Raw genomic sequence first — 19,639 nt, 5'->3', positions numbered from 1 at the left:
ACGAACGGCGGGGTTATCTAGAGAAGCCGGTAAGAACTGATACATTTTTATTTTTATTTATTTATTTTACATGTGTACATTGAATTTTGCTTAGATGACTTTGTGGATCATGTGACCATGAAGATTAGTGTCAAGTTTACTGATAGGTAGTGGCTGTAGTTGTTGATGAGTTTGAGATACTTGTAAATTGGTTCTGTGTGTTTTGTTGCACTTGTAAATCATGAAGTCCTGTACTGTTATGGGTATAGCAGCCCGAGTAAAGCAGTTTGGTGTCTGGTTCATAATCTGAGCTGGATAACCTAAATACAGTGCATGCCCAAACTCAGGCTCTAAGTAAAAGAACTGTACTTGAAGTCAACCTTGACCCTGAGATTTAATCAGGGAATTTATTAAAGTATTAAAAAATCTACGTGCATCATTTTAATATGAATATAATAAAATAAATAAATAAGTATAATGAATGATTTAAATGTAATTAAACAATTTTTAATTTAATTAGTTATTTATAATAATAATAAATAAGTATAATAATAATTAAAGTTTCAACTAGCATGTACTGTATTTCAACTAAAAAGTTGCAAATGTCATTTGGTCTTCTCTGAAATGCATGCGTATCTGATTACATATTTATATGAGATGGATAAAATGGAAGTAAACTACATTAACATAGTTCCCTGCCTCATGAGGGCAAGAGTTACTAGAAAAGCTTCGGACCTGTGTTTCTGAATCAGAAAAAGTAAAGAGGGTTGAAAAAGTATGGGGAGGGTGGAGGGATCCCTTTGTTGTTACTTGTTTATTTATTTAATACGGAGTAATTTGTCAAATTCTAAATTAGAATGATTGAATAGTAATTAAACAATAATAATTGAGTAGAATAATAATTAAGATTTTAATTATACAATATTTTAATTTAAATAGTTATTTATTTAATAATTAGAGTATTATAATTTGAATATAATAATTTGAATAATTATGATTTTAATTATAGAATATTTTATTTTAATTAGTTATGTATTTAATGATTAGAATATTTTAATTATACTTTATTAAAATGAAGAACTAAATAATGTCAAATTCTAATGCAGCATGTAACATTAGTATTACTTGCGTATTACTTATTCTTAATGTCAAATTCTAATGCAGCATGTAACAAGCGTATTTTAATAATGTTAAAAATAAATAAGGCTTATTCATTGAACAAGCCTATTACTTATGCTTGTTCAAGAATATTTTGTGTTTTAAATTAACAAGATTAATTTCTAATTTATTAATTAGAATAAATGAATTAAATTTAGAGTCACATGATTGATTTGAATGTATTTTTGAAGTAGAATATTTTATTTCAAATAGTAATGAATATTTTTATTATCTTTTACAGTTATGGCTGCATGAAGGCAATTACATCCGGGCCCGATAGATCCGTCGGTGCTAACATTTCAGCATAGGCATCGGTCTATGTCCATATGGATGGATCTAGATTTTAATGCACGTATTAAACCGTGCCGATACGATGGCCAAACAGTTATGCCCAGCGATGAAAGAATGATTAATTACTTGCGTATTGCTGGGTTCTACGGGGTATCTCATCTTAGAGATATAAGGTTGGACCATTCATTAATCGCTGCTTTGATTGAGCGGTGGCGGCCTAAGGTTCACGCCTTTCACCTACCGTTTGGGGAGGTAGGTATAACACTTCAAGATGTTGAAGTGTTACTTGAGCTTAAGGTGGATGGCCTAGCTGTTACTGGACGTGTCAAGTGTCCTATTGAACAATGGAAGGAATTGTGTAGTCGTTTGTTGGGATTTACTCCCCTTGATCGATTTTTGAAGCAGTCGAAAATTAATTCGACTGCAATTCCACCCGTTCCAGAACTAACCGCGGATAGCACAGATGATGAGGTGCAAGTTGCTACGCGGTTACAATTGATGCATTTGTTAGGAGGACTTCTTTTCCCCGAATCAACAAATCTGGTGGTAAATTTGGCCTTATTGCCTTTCATTGAGGATTTTGAGGTTTGTGGCCAGTACAATTGGGGATCAGCTGTGTTAGCCTATCTTTATAGGGGGTTGTGCAAAGGAGCTGACCACCATACTTCGGTTGTCGGTGGTTATATGCTACTGCTGCAACTTTGGGCATGGGAGAGGCTTCCTATGCTCAGGCCAGAGGGCGTTATAGCAGAATTAAATATTTGTGATTTGCCAGTTGGTGCCAGGTAAGTTGTAATAGTTATTTTTTTAAAACGTATTGAATTCACTTTGTGTCGAAGTAGTCATGAGTTGTTGTTGCAAATGTAGGTGGGTATGTGCACTTTTTGGGGCAATGTGCCTCATCACGTGATTCGGGCATATCGCGACCAATTGGATCGCGTTAACCGACAAATGGTACGTTCGTTTAATGTTGGCGTTACTATGCTCATTTATATAATCATATTTTTTGGTAATCATAACATTTTTTTACGTCTTTCGCAGTTTGTCTTCGAGCCTTACAATGCATTATTTCCTCAATTGCCTGACTATTGCACGGCCGGCCAAGCGATTTGGACAGCTCGAGTGCCTTTGATCTATTTTTATATCATTGAGTACTACTATCCTCAAGTTTTAGGCTTTTTTTGAGTTTTGAAATGACAATTCCTTCACTAGTAAAATTGAATTGAATTCATCTGAACAATAGGACTTCAAAGCACGTTTGAAATAACAATTCTTGAGTTGTGGAATTGAGTTAAGCATGAAAAAGCCTAACTATCAAGCTTTTTCACTGAAAAAGCCTAACTATCAAGCTTTTTCACGTTTTAGGCTTTTTCTGAGTTTTGAAATGACAATTCCCCCACTAGTGAAATTGAATTGAATTCATCTGAACAATAGGACTTCAAAGCACGTTTGAAATGACAATTCTTGTGTTGTGGAATTGAGTTAAGCCTGAAAAAGCCTAACTATCAAGCTTTTTCACTGAAAAAGCCTAAGTTTTATGTTTTTTCTGAGTTTTGAAATGACAATTCCCTCACTAGTGAAATTGAAGTCTTTCATCTGAACAATAGGACATGACTTCAAAGCAATATTGAAAAGACAATTTCCTCACCCGTGAAATTGAAATTTTCCCGCACGCTATTTAAATTGCACGAATAGCCGAATTATCATTTCAATATTACATTGATTCAGTAACGTAAACACTCATGGATATATTTGTAGAGTTTTCGAAGGTCTCATGTCTTAACCGACAACGTTATAACCACAACAAACGTTATTTCGCACATACAATAAGCGGAAGGAAATTATTGTATGCAATTGTAGAGCGTACTTCGCGAGATGAATATATTTGTTTTGCGCCTCCATCATGGGTAAAATATATGAACATGTTAGGACTAAATGTGTCGGATCCAATGACTTTTCAAAATTTTCAAGATGTTGAGCAATATACGTATGACACCCTACAATGCGGCTTACAAACATTGCTCCTTCCATCGCGTAAGTAATTTTATATTTTTGAATTTTTTATTTTTGAATTTTATATTTTGGGTATTATTTTAAATGTGAATTTGTAACTATATTTTTCTATGGTGTAGCTTGTAATGATAAAAAACATTTGTCAGATATTACTAGATGCACTATTGTATGGTTTTCTATTACAATTACATCGCGTGTGACAATGGTAATTTTATGAATTTTACTTCAATCTTTTATTTTTTATAATGCAACTGGGTTTCTAACTATATATATTTTAGAAAATTCCACAATGCATGTATCGACATCTAATGCAGCACTTCACAACAACTACCATTTTGAAACATGATCCGTGGTTCGCAATAGAAGTTTTAGTTGAAAACATGCACTTCACTACAGGAGTTGCTGAATTCATTATTGTGAATTCGTTGAACCGTGCAGACAGGGTGCTTTTCAGACATACGGGTTTCTTCACTTTTGAAACCTTCTTCTATGACGTATTTGGCACGTTAATAACGTACCCCTGCCGTCGTATTACAAACCAACTTCCTTCTCGCCCATACCCACATCAAACAGGTAACTACATACTATAATTTGTCGCCTCTTTGTAACAAATTTATTGTTACATATTACCAAAACAAGTAATTACTCTTTTTATGCATTAGACTGAATACGTGTTAAGGCAAAGTCTGCTCTGCCCAAGCATATTCACTTGATGTGCAAAGATGTCGTTCATTCTATACTGATTTCTCAAGACCTCTTGTGGTGATGAACAATATTCAATTTTAATATTTTACCTCTACATCGATCATCTAACAATTATTTACTTATTAATTACCTTCTTACGTTTGTCTAGAGGGATAAATTGTCTAAATTCCTTAGAGATTCAGATGCATTTTCTGATTAGACGCTGAAAATACTAGTTGGAACTCGAAAGCTGGAGGTCTACTTTGACACAACTTTTTTCGCAGAACAGTGGGAGGAAATAACAACGCATTTTAACATTAATACAACAGATGATGTTGTTTTATTCACAATGGAGGATAATGTTGTATGACTCATGGTTCTTGGTCAATGTCAAGTTGAAAATATTTATCCTTGGTCAGTTAAATATTTCATTCAGGACAATGTGTATGGTGAACTTAACGCATTAAATATATGATTTGAAATATGAACGAATCGTTCGACATGCACTATTGTGTTATTGTTGGATTCTTTTCCAAAGTGTTTTTGTGTTTTTGTTATTGTTGGATAAGTATGACTATTCATAACACTAACATAAAAAATACTAACAACAAGGTGGGAAAAATAATGAAAATAAGCCTAAAGGTTAGACTTGGGTAGGGTTTAGGGTTTTTCAGTACAAGCCTAACATTTTGGCTTTTTCAGTACTTTGAACAAGCCTAACATTTTGGCTTTTTCAGTACTTTTTTCCCTAATCAACCAGCACGTTTTCAATACTTTTTTTTTACTACTTCGTGTTTTTAAGCTCGTAACTCTTGTTTATATATATCATGCAACACCAACTCATAATGTCTCCAAAACAAAGAACATACTCCGAATTTTGTAATTCTTCCTTGTAAGTCATCCCCTACTACAATCTTGTCACACAATATGGCAATGTTTCAGATAACAATTGTCAATTGTTCATTTTTTGGGGTGGTGAAATTTGTCAATATTCAACACCACCTCAACTTTACTACACAATACCGCCCCAGTTGGTCATTACTATTCATGTCAATTCCGGATTACCTTATGTAGTCAATCTGATCCGGAATACAATGGGAGTAAGTTCGGATTGCATATTACAAATTATTGCCCGACTCCTAATCGATAGCTCAATGGGTGTCATGCAAATGGCATATCGTACAACCAATGATGCAGAGTGGGAATACTATGTATTCCAAACAAATAATCTTGGTGAGCTACACGTTTATGTTACGCAAGAGCTTCACAACCCTTCACCCTCGCAAAACACATTCACTGCTTTGTTAGCCGGGAATGAATCATCCTCTACAGATTTTGGTGCATACGAACCGTATGTCGAATTCTTTCGCCATGACAATCCCTTGGAGAGCCTAACCATTCATACAGAACAACTTCCTAGTCAGACATTCTTACTAGAAAGCTCCGAGCAAATTGGTTCATCAGAGAGTAGCTCATCTGAAGAGCTAGTTTCAGGCACCTCAGACAGTTTAGATGAAGGAGCTACAAATCACGACAACATGAATCAATTTTCATTCCCGTTTGATTTATTTCAACAAGTCAGACAGGAGGATGCACAACCAAGCCAGGGAAAGAGGGTGGCTGATTCAGAAATCCCGTTTTTTCATGCCCCGGTATCATTTAATACCGGGTTTGAAGAAGATGACGACTACACAATGCCATCTTACGATGTTGAATCTGGGGTGTTTCAGATCGGAATGGTTTTCTCAGACTTCGAGGAATTACATGAAGCTGTTTCCATTTTTCACATCCGTGAAAGGAAAAAATTCCAGTCTTCCTACAAAAAAAGCACCTCTTGGCGTGCGGAGTGTGCGAACTTCGTGTCGAAAGAAAACCCGTGTTATTGGATGTTGTCTGCAAGTAAACTGAAAGGGCCCATAGGGAAATGGCAGATCAAAAAATTGACTAATACCCATGTATGCAGACATGATTTCAATGACGGGGGAGTCGACAAAATGTGCAGAAGCAAACTTATCGCCGCTCTTGTCACACATAAGATCCGTGACGATCCGCACTATAAAGTTAAACACATACAAAGTGATGTGAAAAATGAGTACGGATTAGACGTGACGTATCGAAAGGATGTGAAAAATGAGTACGGATTAGACGTGACGTATCGAAAGGCTTGGAAAAATGAGTACGGATTAGACGTGACGTATCGAAAGGCTTGGTAAAATGAGTACGGATTAGACGTGACGTATCGAAAGGCTTGGTACGCTCGTCAAAAATGCATTGAACAAGAGTACGGCAAATTTGGAGATTCCTACAACGAGCTGCCCATTTTCTTGCAGTCAGTGCAAACAACAAACCCAGGCATGGTGGTAGAAATTGAATACACGGAGTCCAACCAAGGGGCACCGTACTGCGATTTCTTGTATGCTTTTTGGGCTTTTAAGCCCGCCATAGACGAATTCCGATTTTGCTTCCCGGTTATTTCAGTGGATGGAACACATCTATATGGAAAATACAAATGTCACATTCTTTTAGCGGTCGGGATGAACGCTAATCGAGAAATCTTTCCACTCACATATTCAATTGTTGACTCCAAAAATGCAGCCAGCTAGACTTGGTTCATGACACTACTCGCTACACATGTCTTCCCCGATCATGAGTCGGTGTGTATCATTTCGGATAGGCATGCTGGGATCGATGCGGCGTTCAGGGATTTGTCTGCATTACATCCACCACGAGTCCAACGTCGATATTGTCTTAGACACATCCAGAGTAATGTCATGACCCGGAATAGGAATAGGAGACTGCAAGCATTAATCTGGGAAGCTTGTACTGCAACCACACGCCGAGAATTTGGGAACAAAATGGAGAGAATAAGAGCTGAATGGCCTGCAACGTACAATTATCTAGCAAGTATTGACGCTGAAAAATGGGTGTTGTCTCACGATGGTGGTCACCGATATGGCATTATGACAACCAATTCATTCGAATCGTTTAACAATTCTCTTAAGGGTTGTTGTATGTTGCCAGTGGCTGTGCTTGCAAGACTCACTTTCCATAAAATAAGGGTAATGTTCGCCGATAGGAGAACAGCTGGCCAAAGGATGCGGGAAGCAGGGTTGTGTTGGCCCAAGAAAGTTTTTGACGAGTTGGCACAACGAGAGCAACAGGCATCCAATGCAACCATTGAGAGGTATAATGACTCAACGAGATTGTACGGGGTTGCTCATGAAAGACGGCATGACACACAACGTCCCCTGCGCTTTCATAAAATTTGTTTGAACAACTCTAGCTGCGATTGTGGAAAGTGGAACGTCAACACCTCCTTACCTTGTGCACACATCATTGCAGCATGCCACTTTAAAAAAATTACGTATGACTCGTTTGTGCCAAATGTTTTCTCCATGGAACATTATATGGCGAGTTATGCAGCTGATTTCTTTCCACCATGCAATGAAATTCAGAGGAGTGAGCACATTCTACTTCCACCGTCTTCCGCTAGACGAAATTCACGTCCAAGCCAACGACGAACTCGTTGCTTTCAAAATGAAATGGACTTTGGGAATACGACAGCAACGCGAAGATATAATTATTGTCGGACACGAACTCATGTTTCAAACCAGTGCCCAGCGTTAAATTATCACTCGTAGGGTTCATTTCTTATTTACTTGCAAACATTGTATCACAAATTTGCAGTTTGTATTCAAAAAATAACTCATTTTTTTTCTTTTAAAATTTGTTCTCTTTAGTATTTACTAGATGACAGAACTACACTAAATATTTGAACCCTATAACTTTTTATCAGTACCAAAAATTAGATATTCATACTAACCAAACAAAATTTATTCTGGTGAAATTAACTACATAAATATTTAATAATAAATTTTAACGACTTTATATATTACCTTATTATATGTCAATTTATACTTTTTATTCATTAACAAATCATAAATATATTTATTAACTATAGACAATTATTACTAATCATTAATATAATTATATCATACATAATTAGTTTAATCATTACCTAATGAATACTTTAAGAAATCAAATCATAAATTTTTTTACTAATTATACACAATTATTTTTAAACATTACTATCATAAATAAATTTTTTAAACACCTACACACATGTTTATTTTGTTCATTGTATTTTGTCGTATTTTGTTTTTTTTAAAAAAAAATAACAAAGAAAAAGCCTAATGTTTAGGCTTGTTTTGCATAAAGAAGACTGCCAAACAAGCCTAAGCCTTAGTATCTTTTCCCTGGATGGAATCCCACCACAATCCGCTCCTGTTTGGGAAACCATGTCAAATTGCCTCTCCGTTGAGTTAATGATTCTTCTAAATATATAAATTTACTACTAAACTTAATATTATTAAAATTTAAATTAAAAATAACTTCAGTCAAATCTCATTAACCCAGACACATAAAATGAGATAGAGGGAGTACAATTTATTCCTAACAATTATATACATACACAAACTTTAACCAAACATGTTAGAGCCCCAGTTGTGCCTGTCTGTGTATAAATTGACAATGAAGGGTTCTTTTATTTCTTAGTAAAAAGCTTTTTCTTTTATTTTTATTTTTTTATTGATAGGATACTGAGGATATATGAAAAGAAATAAAAATAAAATTTGATCGTGAGATTTATATAAAAGCATTAGTGTTGGAGTTGATATGGTGTGCTCCAATTTGTAGCAAACACCGCCATATATACAACAAAAATGGCGGCTAGACTCTAGTCTAGTCTAGTCTCCAATTTGTAGCAAACACCGCCATATATAGAACAAAAATGGCAGCTAGCCTCTAAGTCTATTGCATCCATCTCGTCATCTTCATTGACATTATTTTCCTCTTCTTATTAGCTTTATGCTTAGCTGCAATTCTTAACTTCCTCTTGGCATTTCGCATTGGATTTACAACAGCCATGAGCTTTTCTTCCTGTTTCCTTTTATCTCTCTTTGCTTTCAGGTTTTTCCTTATTTGGCTGTAAACTTGAACAAAACTCTGCATTCCCAACACGTCTCTTATGCTATCACAAACTTCCTGCGCTAATTGTTTCACATCATCTGAAGAGTATAATAAAGTGGAACTGCATCAGTATGTATAATATATTCAAGGGGAGAAACTCAACAATATTAGAAATATGATATTCATCAACCACTGAAAAGGCAGGCCAGGCCAGCAAATGAAAGTTAGTTTTACGTTCTGCTCTAATAATCATTCAAGAATCTAAGACACCCCACATGAAGTAGTTCAGTTCTCGAATTCTGGAACTTCAGAACTTGTGCTAGAGGCCCGCAATAGCACATTAGTTAGCAACTGGTGGGGGAGATTAGAGGAGAGTCTACGGTAAGAAAAAAGCGGTGGGGCTAGGCATTGCTTGGGGAGGGGGGTTTGTTGGGGCACACAAAGCAATACATTCAACAATGGCTTATGTGAGGGAGGGGATGGAGGATCTTTGATGGCTGAGAGCATAGTATTAGCTGAACACAGAAGTGGAGTCAAGTGTCAATTGATTTGAACCACCTAGGGGCCTTATAATAGTAAGATTGAGATGCATATAACAGTCAAAAGGTTGTTTATCATAGTTTTGATGGGGGTATTTTCGTCACTAAAAATAAGGCATGGTTCATTTATTCAGCGGAATAAAAACTCCTCCCAGAATGGACTTATGGACCATTCAATAGTCAAAAGGTTATTTTATCATAGTTTTGATGGGGGTTTTCAGCCTTCTCCAGAGGAACAACATGCCGAACCCAATTTTGCTAGAAACCAAAACTTGAACAAGTATCCAACCACCCCCACAGAGAGTCAAGTATAGAAGATTCACCTGAAATTACTTTCCCGGCTTGTCCTTCACAAACTTTGTATAGAGGCAGTAGGATTTGATAAGCATAGCTCTGGCTCTCAACCTCATCTTCAGACGATAATACTCTTGATTGGTCAAGAAGTTTGATAGAAATTGATTTGAAACAGTTGAAGACGATTCTTGTCTGCACATATTAATAAATGATCATTAAAAAAAAAACACATTTATTTGATCACTAAGATAGCAAAAGATAGTAAATGAAAAATAATTGGATGGGGATAAAGATGTTCTTTAAAGAATAGTAATAAATTGTTTTTAAACACTACTAAAACCATGAAAAGTAATGAAAGTTATTTTCCCGGATAAATAAAGAGAAAAGTATATTGCTGCCTTAAAAGGCAGGCATTTTCAGTAGCAGAATTGCGTAATTCTTAATGTTACATATTTTACCAACCTGCAATGCCTCCATCTGAATAGGAATCTTCCCCATTCTCTTAAGCAGACAGGAGACGATCATAGAGCCTTGGTGCTCGGTTTGCTGTTCATTGCCCTGAGCACCGTGATAAGAGCTGAAAGCTGTAAAGATGTTTCTTCCCTTCTTTGGATCAAGCAAATTAAAAGCTTTCAGGAAGCGGCTTTGCTCCTCAGGGCCAAAGGCAGAATGACCACTACCATGTACTAGTAATGCCTGTATACCACAAATTGCAAACACAAGGTTTTGTGTGATTAGGGCCTCGTCAGCATCTTTGACCAGCTGTACGTTCAGTTGGCAAATGAGGGAAACGGCAATTCGGAACAGTCTACTTGGCTCCATTAAGAAGAATGACCGCAGCAGCGCCTGGTTTTCATTGCAAGCCTTGGTCACTCTGGCAAAGTACAAATCTATAAGGCGGACCGATATGCTGCGCACCCACATGTGTGGATATAAGAGGAAATCACAGATTGTTTCCCACAAATCCTATGACAGTTCAGGAAAAAAAAAAAAACAAAGTATTAAATTCAAAAGAGGAAAATGCACCAGGAGATTAAACAGTTAAAAGAGACTAGCATGATTCATATAGAGATTGAATGGGTAGACAGCTTAGAGGAGCCTAATGAAGCCTTAAAAAACCTAGAATAAAATTGCTAACACCCTCTAATAAAACCTAAAATAAAATTGAATGCTGGCAGCAAAGTTATTTCAGGTGTTGATTGACAAGTAAATATATCGAAGAACAAATAGCATTCCACTCAATACATATATGTAAACATGCATAAAAACAAAGTTGTACACAATCGTGCTGCTTAAGATTATTAGGGTGTCTTAAAAACATACAACAGAAAATTTGACGTAATAAACTTTATTAGACCTTTTCATGTTTGCCAATAAGTACTATTTAAGGCAGTCATTCAATTTGAAAGAAATCAGTAACTCATGATAAACCAGTAAAAAGTTAAAGATGGACCAAAATGGTTTCTTGTTTCTCCCAAACTTCCTGCACAGTATGGGGTAATGAACTCTGTACTTATATCTACCCACAATGAACAAAAATTTATAGAAACATGCAAACAAATAAGTTCACACCAGCATGTCCTTTTTCATTGCTGTATCAACAGGTAAAAGGAAAGAGCATTTTGATACCTCAAGCTCCTTTGTGAAGCACAATGCAGTAAATTGATTATGAATCTTCTCTAATAGAACCAATGAATAGTATACTTCCTTCCAGAGGGGAACTACTTCATCAGATAAGCCCAGTTGTCTATTCGCAAGAGCAGCGTGAGCAGATTGCAAGATTTTTTTCGTAACAGATAAAGCATCAGCAACATACTCCTGAAAACTGTTACCCATCACTTCCACCAATAATCCCAAAACCTGAAAAGCAAAATAATGAAGGCTTGCAATAAGTAAATACCTATGGCTTAAAAGCAAACAAAAGGTGGAGACACCTCCATCACAAATCCAACAGGATTTCCTTTTTCTATTGGGTCTTTTTTAATTGTGATAAAATTAAAACAACTAATTGTGATAAAATTAAAACAACTCCACTGATATCTCTCAATCACAGGAAATAGCTATATCCACCATCAAGTGAAATGCAAAGCATATTACAGAACTGAACCAGGAGAAACAGCAGACTAACGTGAGATTCAAAGAACTTAGTTCGACAATACATAATACTAAACTACCAATTGTCAGTTATCACAAGACAATAAGGTGACACGAAACCAGGCCAAGTTCCATATTAAACAGCACATGTTTCCCATACATTAAATTTGTCATGGATGCTCTGATAGTAAAAAATAAAAAATAAAAAATAAAAAGATGAGAATACTACGCGACAGCAGTGAAAATGAATCTGATTTTCATATAGATGAAACTGGTGTTGAACTCCTCAGATACAACATTGAGAGCTTTATTGTTATTAAGTTATAAAGACAACACAGCAAGGACATGGTGTAAACAATAATGGGAACTATGATCAGAATACAAACACAACAAAAATATGCAATATCTATAGAACACCTATGCACAAAATGCTACAACAAAGTAACAGAAAGGGCAGAGCTACATGTCTTTACCTGTGCTGCAGAACTCCATAAGTGCTGTTTCTCACCCCTATACCAAGAAAAACTATATTCAATAATAGACGTAAGTGACCCAAATTTCTTCATGTTCTCTGCAAGTAGCTTTATGGCAACACCAGCCATAGACCTGACTTTGTTATCTTGGTCATTAGCTAAGCATATTACCAAATGCATAAAAATAGTCTGAGACTGCTCTTGTATTCTGTCTGGAATTTTCACTATGATAGCACGAAGCATTTCAAGAACAGCTTCTCTACCAGTTGAATGTTCATATCTGTTAAGAATTAAGCTCATATTAAACAACCAATAGGTAGAAAGAAACATGCAAAACGTGAAAGTAGTAAGTGTAAGTCATGATTCTTGCCTCAGGTTTGCAAGTAAGGAATCAAGATGTTGCTGAAAGCGTTTCACCGAAATTGGATAGCAATCTAAGAACTGTAGAAAAATCTTACTGCACTTCCTGCGAATTGATTCAACTTGACTGGTCACCATCAACTCTGCAACACCCTTTACGACATCATAGATTTCAGGAGCCACCAACTTTTTCTTTATTATAGCTTTCAGCAGAGAGAGAGCCACAAATGAGGGATTTCTTTCAAGATCAACAAAAAATGGGAATTGGATAAGTGATTGAAGCTGTGCTTCAGAAAGTGTCATTTTGGTATTTTGCAGAAGCACTGTTAACAATTTAATACATGATTCCATCAATGGAGTACTGGCATTTACTGAACCTTGGGCAATATCCAACAGTGAATTCTTTATCCGGTTAGCTTCATTTTCAAGGGTTGGCAAAGGCAGCCTGACTATTGAATATAGGGATTTAAGCGCTGCAAATATGATGTTTTCATATTTTGAACTCAAGCAATCACCTAATAGCCTGACAAAAGGGTCTAACATTGATAACAACTTCTCATCCCCTTTGTCTAGCTCCATGTTCCTTAGGTAGTTCTGCAGTATCCCAACAGCAAATTCTGTAATCAGATAAGAATATCGCCGATCAACACTGATCAATCTATTTGAATTAGTGTTTTCAGCCTTCAATTCATCTTTATTTTGTTTGCCTTCATCTGAGATGAGTGTGTCTTCATGGCCAAAATGTTCATCCTTTAAGCCATCCTTGATGAGACCATATGCAAACACAAAGAGCTCTTTCTGATTCACAGATGGATTGGATTGTATACCAGAAGATATATGATTCAACATGTTCTCCAATTTTGTTTTCACTTTTGGAGTCAGCTGCTTCTGTAGATGCACAGTAACAGGCAAAAGAAGCTTTAAGGCATGGGTTTTGAATGTGATGTTTTGGGCAATCAACTTGAGGGTCTCATAGGACTTCTGCTTTTTAGTCTCCTTCATTTTTGAAGCAATCTTCTCTACCTCTTTCTCTTCTGACACATCGCCAAGTATATCACTTTCAGCAACAAAAAGAAGATCTTCTAGACAATAATCCAAATTTAGACTAGTGGGATTTTGAAGAAATTTTGTCAATATAAAATTCAATGTGTATCCCAGAACATGCAATTCAAATCCTCTTTTCAAAGTGCCTCGCAAGACTTTGATGATAAATTGCAAGTATTCCAATCCAAGCTCTTTTAAGCAAGCTGCCAAGGCAGATCTAGCTTCATCTCGGACACTTTCTAAACGATTCTTAAGGAAGTTAGAAATACGATGTATAATGCTTGGAAGTTGCAATTCCATGATGTCACGAGGAAGTAACTTCAGCACCTTGAGGGCAACTAAACTGATAGTTACATTGACATTTTCAGAATCAGACATCAAAAATTTCTGTACCTTAGGAAGCACGTCTTTCTTGAGACAAATCTGAATCTTAGACAGGTCACCATTGCTAGTAAAGGTGCTTGACACTGCAGATATTTTTTTACTAGTGTCTGGATCTGACATATGCTCCATAGAACCTTCAATTTCATGAACAAAATTGGCTTCTGAAAAATGGAATTGGTCTAGAATGGTGCAGATAAGCCGCATTAACACTTTTTGTTTGTCTTGTTTCAGAGTCATCTCACGGAAACATCTGACAAGTAATCCATAGTATGCATTCCAGTCCATCCATTTAGATATTGATGCAACAGCTTCTATACATGCATTTCTAATATTTTCTCCCTTCCCATTTTGTAAATCTAATAGCATATTGAAAAGGAGTGGCACAAAAACTCTATTCATAACACCCTGCAATAACAGTGTTTTATTATGTAATATTAGAATCAAGGAGAGAAAATTAAATGTTTAAGCAAACTGAAACCATTTAATTGTATAAAATGGGTAATACCTCCGAGAAACTCCCAGAACTAACAACATTGCCAAAACGAGATAGAGCCCTTGCCCTTCTGTGCCTCTGCAGAAACAAATACCACAACACGAGATGGAGCATTAAACAAATCATATGATATGTTCTTCCACCCAAAAAATAAAAAAAAAACCAGACTGAGAACAATGATTTCATTTCTGATTATGAAAAACAGGGGAAAACATCAATATTCATATTGACATCTAAAAGATTAAACAATAATTGTTTTCCATTTTTTTTAAATAATAAGATACTTATACCAGAGAGAGAGAGAGCACTTGTATTTTACACATTACATGCAAAATCCAATCACAAACATATAGGTCCTACCTGTAAGTGAACGATGTTGTTAAAAAAATCCTGTTCTGGATCTTCACTGCAGAGAACAGTATATGTTTTGAATTCCACCATCTTGTGAAGCTTCAAAACCATCACCCGCAGTAGACCAATCCATAGCTGACAACCAGCACAAAAATATTAGAAACAACCATTACTCCTGATAGTAGGGTCACCCACTTAACTAGCAGGTATTAAATATTACTCTCTTAAAAGTAAGCATCAAGTTCTAACCACTGCAAGTACTCATGATTAAGAAATAGGATGCACAATGGGGAGGGAAAAAAAAAAAAAAAAAAAAAAACAACAACAACAACAACAAAAAGAAATGGAAGAGTTAAAAATTAGAGCTAAAACTACAAAATGAATACCTTTTGAGCTGCACCTTCTTTGTTCATTGCATTTCCCATGTGCTTTAAGAGAAAGTTGTTTATTATGTACATAACCCAGGATCCAGAACACCCTCGTTCAGGTTTCATTTCTTGTTCAAGAATTTGACCAGAATATTCAACAAATGATGACAACAATCTAAATGCACTCTGCCTGAGAATCAAATCTTCAGATGACAAGTCACGTATAGAATTTGACAAAATAATTAATGCATGTTCTTCTTCAACATTGTGGAAGAAATCTGCATTCAACTTTCCATAAGCAGAAATAATAGTATCATAATCAAGATCACCCATCTCTGAAGCAGAGGTTGCATTCAGTTCACGAAGAAGTTTTGCCTGCATGAGGTGATTAAAGGGGGTTAGGTACACCAAAGAATTAACATCCTCAGGTGGGTCAAAGCACAAGTACTCAAAATAACACCAATAGGAAATTCCAAGGCGGAAATGTACCAAATTAAGTAATGATGAATCATTTCTGGCAAGAGCATCAAGAACATCACAAACAGAACCCCGGACATCAAGATCACCAGAAATGAGAAGTGGAGAAATCGATTTGAGAATCTTTTTAATGCTTTCATTCCCTAAAGGTCTTGCTATATTCTTGATGATCTGCAGTGTGTCCACACAAATATCTGCAACAGAAATATGCAAATGATAAGAGCAAATACAAACAAACAAACAAACAAAAAAAAAAAAAAAAAAAAAAAAAAAAAGAGAGAAGAGATAACATCAAAACTGAAATACTTGAACTCAGTGAGTCTCTCACCACAAGCATGAGATTTCTTTGATAAAAGTGGAAGCAAAACATCAACAAATTTCCTTGCTGCTAAAGGTTCCTCTACATAAACGGATAACAGCTTAAAAACATTCAGCTCATTCTCTCCAGGATATTTGGCGAGTTTCCTGGTACAGTAAGGAGTTAGTTAAACCGAGTTCAAACAAATTGAACACTTCAAGGTACTTGCATCCTCTAGGTAATCATGATTCTATTGTTCGTTTTCCTCCTTTTCCAAGAGTGGGATGAAGAAAACTCAAATTTTTATACTAAAAAGGATATACCAAACTGATATATCCTGTCAGTGTTATATCATGGTTACCTAGAGGATGCAAGTACCTTGAAGTGTTCAATTTGTTTGAACTCGGTTTAACTAACTCCTTACTGTACCAGGAAACTCGCCAAATATCCTGGAGAGAATGAGCTGAATGTTTTTAAGCTGTTATCCGTTTATGTAGAGGAACCTTTAGCAGCAAGGAAATTTGTTGATGTTTTGCTTCCACTTTTATCAAAGAAATCTCATGCTTGTGGTGAGAGACTCACTGAGTTCAAGTATTTCAGTTTTGATGTTATCTCTCTCTCTCTTTTTTTTTTTTTTTTTTTTTTTTTTGTTGTTTGTTTGTATTTGCTCTTATCATTTGCATATTTCTGTTGCAGATATTTGTGTGGACACACTGCAGATCATCAAGAATATAGCAAGACCTTTAGGGAATGAAAGCATTAAAAAGATTCTCAAATCGATTTCTCCACTTCTCATTTCTGGTGATCTTGATGTCCGGGGTTCTGTTTGTGATGTTCTTGATGCTCTTGCCAGAAATGATTCATCATTACTTAATTTGGTACATTTCCGCCTTGGAATTTCCTATTGGTGTTATTTTGAGTACTTGTGCTTTGACCCACCTGAGGATGTTAATTCTTTGGTGTACCTAACCCCCTTTAATCACCTCATGCAGGCAAAACTTCTTCGTGAACTGAATGCAACCTCTGCTTCAGAGATGGGTGATCTTGATTATGATACTATTATTCTGCTTATGGAAAGTTGAATGCAGATTTCTTCCACAATGTTGAAGAAGAACATGCATTAATTATTTTGTCAAATTCTATACGTGACTTGTCATCTGAAGATTTGATTCTCAGGCAGAGTGCATTTAGATTGTTGTCATCATTTGTTGAATATTCTGGTCAAATTCTTGAACAAGAAATGAAACCTGAACGAGGGTGTTCTGGATCCTGGGTTATGTACATAATAAACAACTTTCTCTTAAAGCACATGGGAAATGCAATGAACAAAGAAGGTGCAGCTCAAAAGGTATTCATTTTGTAGTTAGTTTAGCTAAAAAAAAAAAAAAAAAAAAAAAAAAAAAAAAAAAAAAAAAAAAAAAAAGAGAGAGAGAGATAACATCAAAACTGAAATACTTGAACTCAGTGAGTCTCTCACCACAAGCATGAGATTTCTTTGATAAAAGTGGAAGCAAAACATCAACAAATTTCCTTGCTGCTAAAGGTTCCTCTACATAAACGGATAACAGCTTAAAAACATTCAGCTCATTCTCTCCAGGATATTTGGCGAGTTTCCTGGTACAGTAAGGAGTTAGTTAAACCGAGTTCAAACAAATTGAACACTTCAAGGTACTTGCATCCTCTAGGTAATCATGATTCTATTGTTCGTTTTCCTCCTTTTCCAAGAGTGGGATGAAGAAAACTCAAATTTTTATACTAAAAAGGATATACCAAACTGATATATCCTGTCAGTGTTATATCATGGTTACCTGTATGTGTGCCTTACATACACAAACAAGTTTGGGGGAAATATATACACCAATATTAACTAATTATGTCTACCCAAAACACACACACATAGTATCACTCAACCAAGGTAAACGTAAAGCACCAAGAAAATCATATATCAGGAGAGGCAGTCATCTAAAAAGGGTTCCTATAATGTATAATCCATACCTTTTTACTGGCCCATCATTCACAAAAAGATTATGCAAACTGGACACAAGAACATCAAGGTGAGGAAGCAGTAACATCTTTATAGGGTTATCTTCACCAGACTGTTCATTATCCAGAGTCAAAAGGTTCTCAATGAACTTAAGAACACAACAAACAATAGCTTTGGATGCTGTTGTGATGGATAACATAGAAAAAATATCAGGAACAAGGTTCTTCTCTCTATACAACAATGGTACAAGTTTGTAGCTTCTACTCATTGCAAGAAAGCAAGAAAATAATGAGCTTGGTTTCTCACTACTGGCACCTTCCTGCTTGAAACCAGAAATTAATGGTTTCACTGACTTAAAAAAGGAATCCCAAAATTTGGAACTAAAATCATGATTTTCATATTTATTAAGAATAAATGATATGATCCTCAAGCACAAAGATCTCAACTCCTTTGACTGCTTCATAGCTGTTTGTGTCTGCACAGAAACCAAGATATCAATTAGTTCATCTTTAACACCTTAAATTTCCTAGCTCAATAACCATCATTGTCATTATATATTGAAGTGCAATGAGGCGCACTAGAAGCAATCAAACAGTAACTTTTATAAATCAGATATTGGTGAACTTGGCTATCTAAAATTCTAATGTTTTAGATGTGAAAGATAAAATAGGGATATTAATCTGAAAGCAGTTCATTAATAACAATTGATAAAACTAAGGGCAGGTGAACAAATCAGCAAAGCAGCTAATGTCAAGTAATCGCACTCCTCACCTACATAATACTGTCACACAAAGTGTCTTTCTCTTTGAATATTTGTGATGGAAATACCAAACACTGTAAATTAAGACTTCCCTATTTACAGTTGAATAAAGGGATAGCAGCATTGAGCATTACCTCAGTTTCGCTCTCAGTGACATTGCTACAATTAGCAAGAATCAGACTACTATCTGTGTTGCCAAGAGTCAATGCACAGCTTTCCAACAAATATGAAATGCATTCCATTAACAGATTAAGAAACGGGCTAATATGTGCTTCATCAAAAACAGCTACAGTATCCTCAATAACGTGCAGGAAGCTGTATCTCTTCTTCCAGGAAATGTTGCTGATGATATTTGTAGTAAAATGCTTAAAGACATTAAATGAATTATATTCATCATTTAAGGCTTGAGGATTAGTCCAGAGTGACTCAATGTTTGCATCAAAACCTGCATCTCTGCTTACAAGAGGCTTTACTAATAGGGAAAAGAAGAGTGGCAGCTCTTCCACATCAAGCTGAGCTAAAAAGCAAAGAATTGCCTTCCGATGACTTACACTTGCATGCTAACATATAAGAAGGGAAAAAAAAAAAAAAAAAAAAAAAAAAAAAAAAAAAAAAAAAAAAAAAAAA

General features: G+C 35.6%; 2 protein-coding genes and 1 long non-coding RNA gene across 3 annotated transcripts in view; 2 read left to right on the top strand and 1 right to left on the bottom strand.

The window, feature by feature from the left end:
- Positions 1-1,467: 1,467 nt before the first annotated feature.
- LOC116020243 (serine/threonine-protein phosphatase 7 long form homolog) lies at positions 1,468-2,560 on the top strand. Its single transcript, XM_031260726.1, has 2 exons — positions 1,468-2,213; positions 2,470-2,560. Exons 1-2 carry the CDS (start codon positions 1,468-1,470, stop codon positions 2,558-2,560), a joined length of 837 nt encoding a protein of 278 aa, XP_031116586.1.
- A 6,184-nt stretch (positions 2,561-8,744) lies between these two features.
- LOC116019857 (small subunit processome component 20 homolog) overlaps positions 8,745-19,639 on the bottom strand; it is a 21,871-nt gene continuing 10,976 nt past the window's right edge. Inside the window, exons 20-32 of the mRNA XM_031260214.1 lie at positions 19,147-19,572; positions 18,264-18,727; positions 17,746-17,882; positions 15,983-16,164; positions 15,512-15,868; positions 15,135-15,260; positions 14,787-14,852; positions 12,864-14,686; positions 12,494-12,773; positions 11,556-11,786; positions 10,389-10,892; positions 9,956-10,118; positions 8,745-9,191 (exon numbers count right to left, since the gene is read on the bottom strand). Of these exons, the coding sequence (XP_031116074.1) occupies positions 8,935-9,191; positions 9,956-10,118; positions 10,389-10,892; positions 11,556-11,786; positions 12,494-12,773; positions 12,864-14,686; positions 14,787-14,852; positions 15,135-15,260; positions 15,512-15,868; positions 15,983-16,164; positions 17,746-17,882; positions 18,264-18,727; positions 19,147-19,572 (5,016 nt within the window). The 3' untranslated portion in view covers positions 8,745-8,934. The remainder of the gene's footprint in view (positions 9,192-9,955; positions 10,119-10,388; positions 10,893-11,555; positions 11,787-12,493; positions 12,774-12,863; positions 14,687-14,786; positions 14,853-15,134; positions 15,261-15,511; positions 15,869-15,982; positions 16,165-17,745; positions 17,883-18,263; positions 18,728-19,146; positions 19,573-19,639) is intronic.
- Positions 16,669-17,614, top strand: LOC116019858. The gene is made up of 3 exons (XR_004098773.1): positions 16,669-16,837; positions 16,965-17,146; positions 17,261-17,614. It is a non-coding gene; the product is annotated as an uncharacterized LOC116019858 (long non-coding RNA).

The sequence above is a fragment of the Ipomoea triloba genome, chromosome 5, assembly GCF_003576645.1.
Source record: "Ipomoea triloba cultivar NCNSP0323 chromosome 5, ASM357664v1".
In the NCBI taxonomy this organism is placed as follows: Eukaryota; Viridiplantae; Streptophyta; class Magnoliopsida; order Solanales; family Convolvulaceae; genus Ipomoea; species Ipomoea triloba.
Note: the sequence above shows the minus strand (reverse complement) of the source record. Positions and strands in the feature narration are given on the sequence as shown.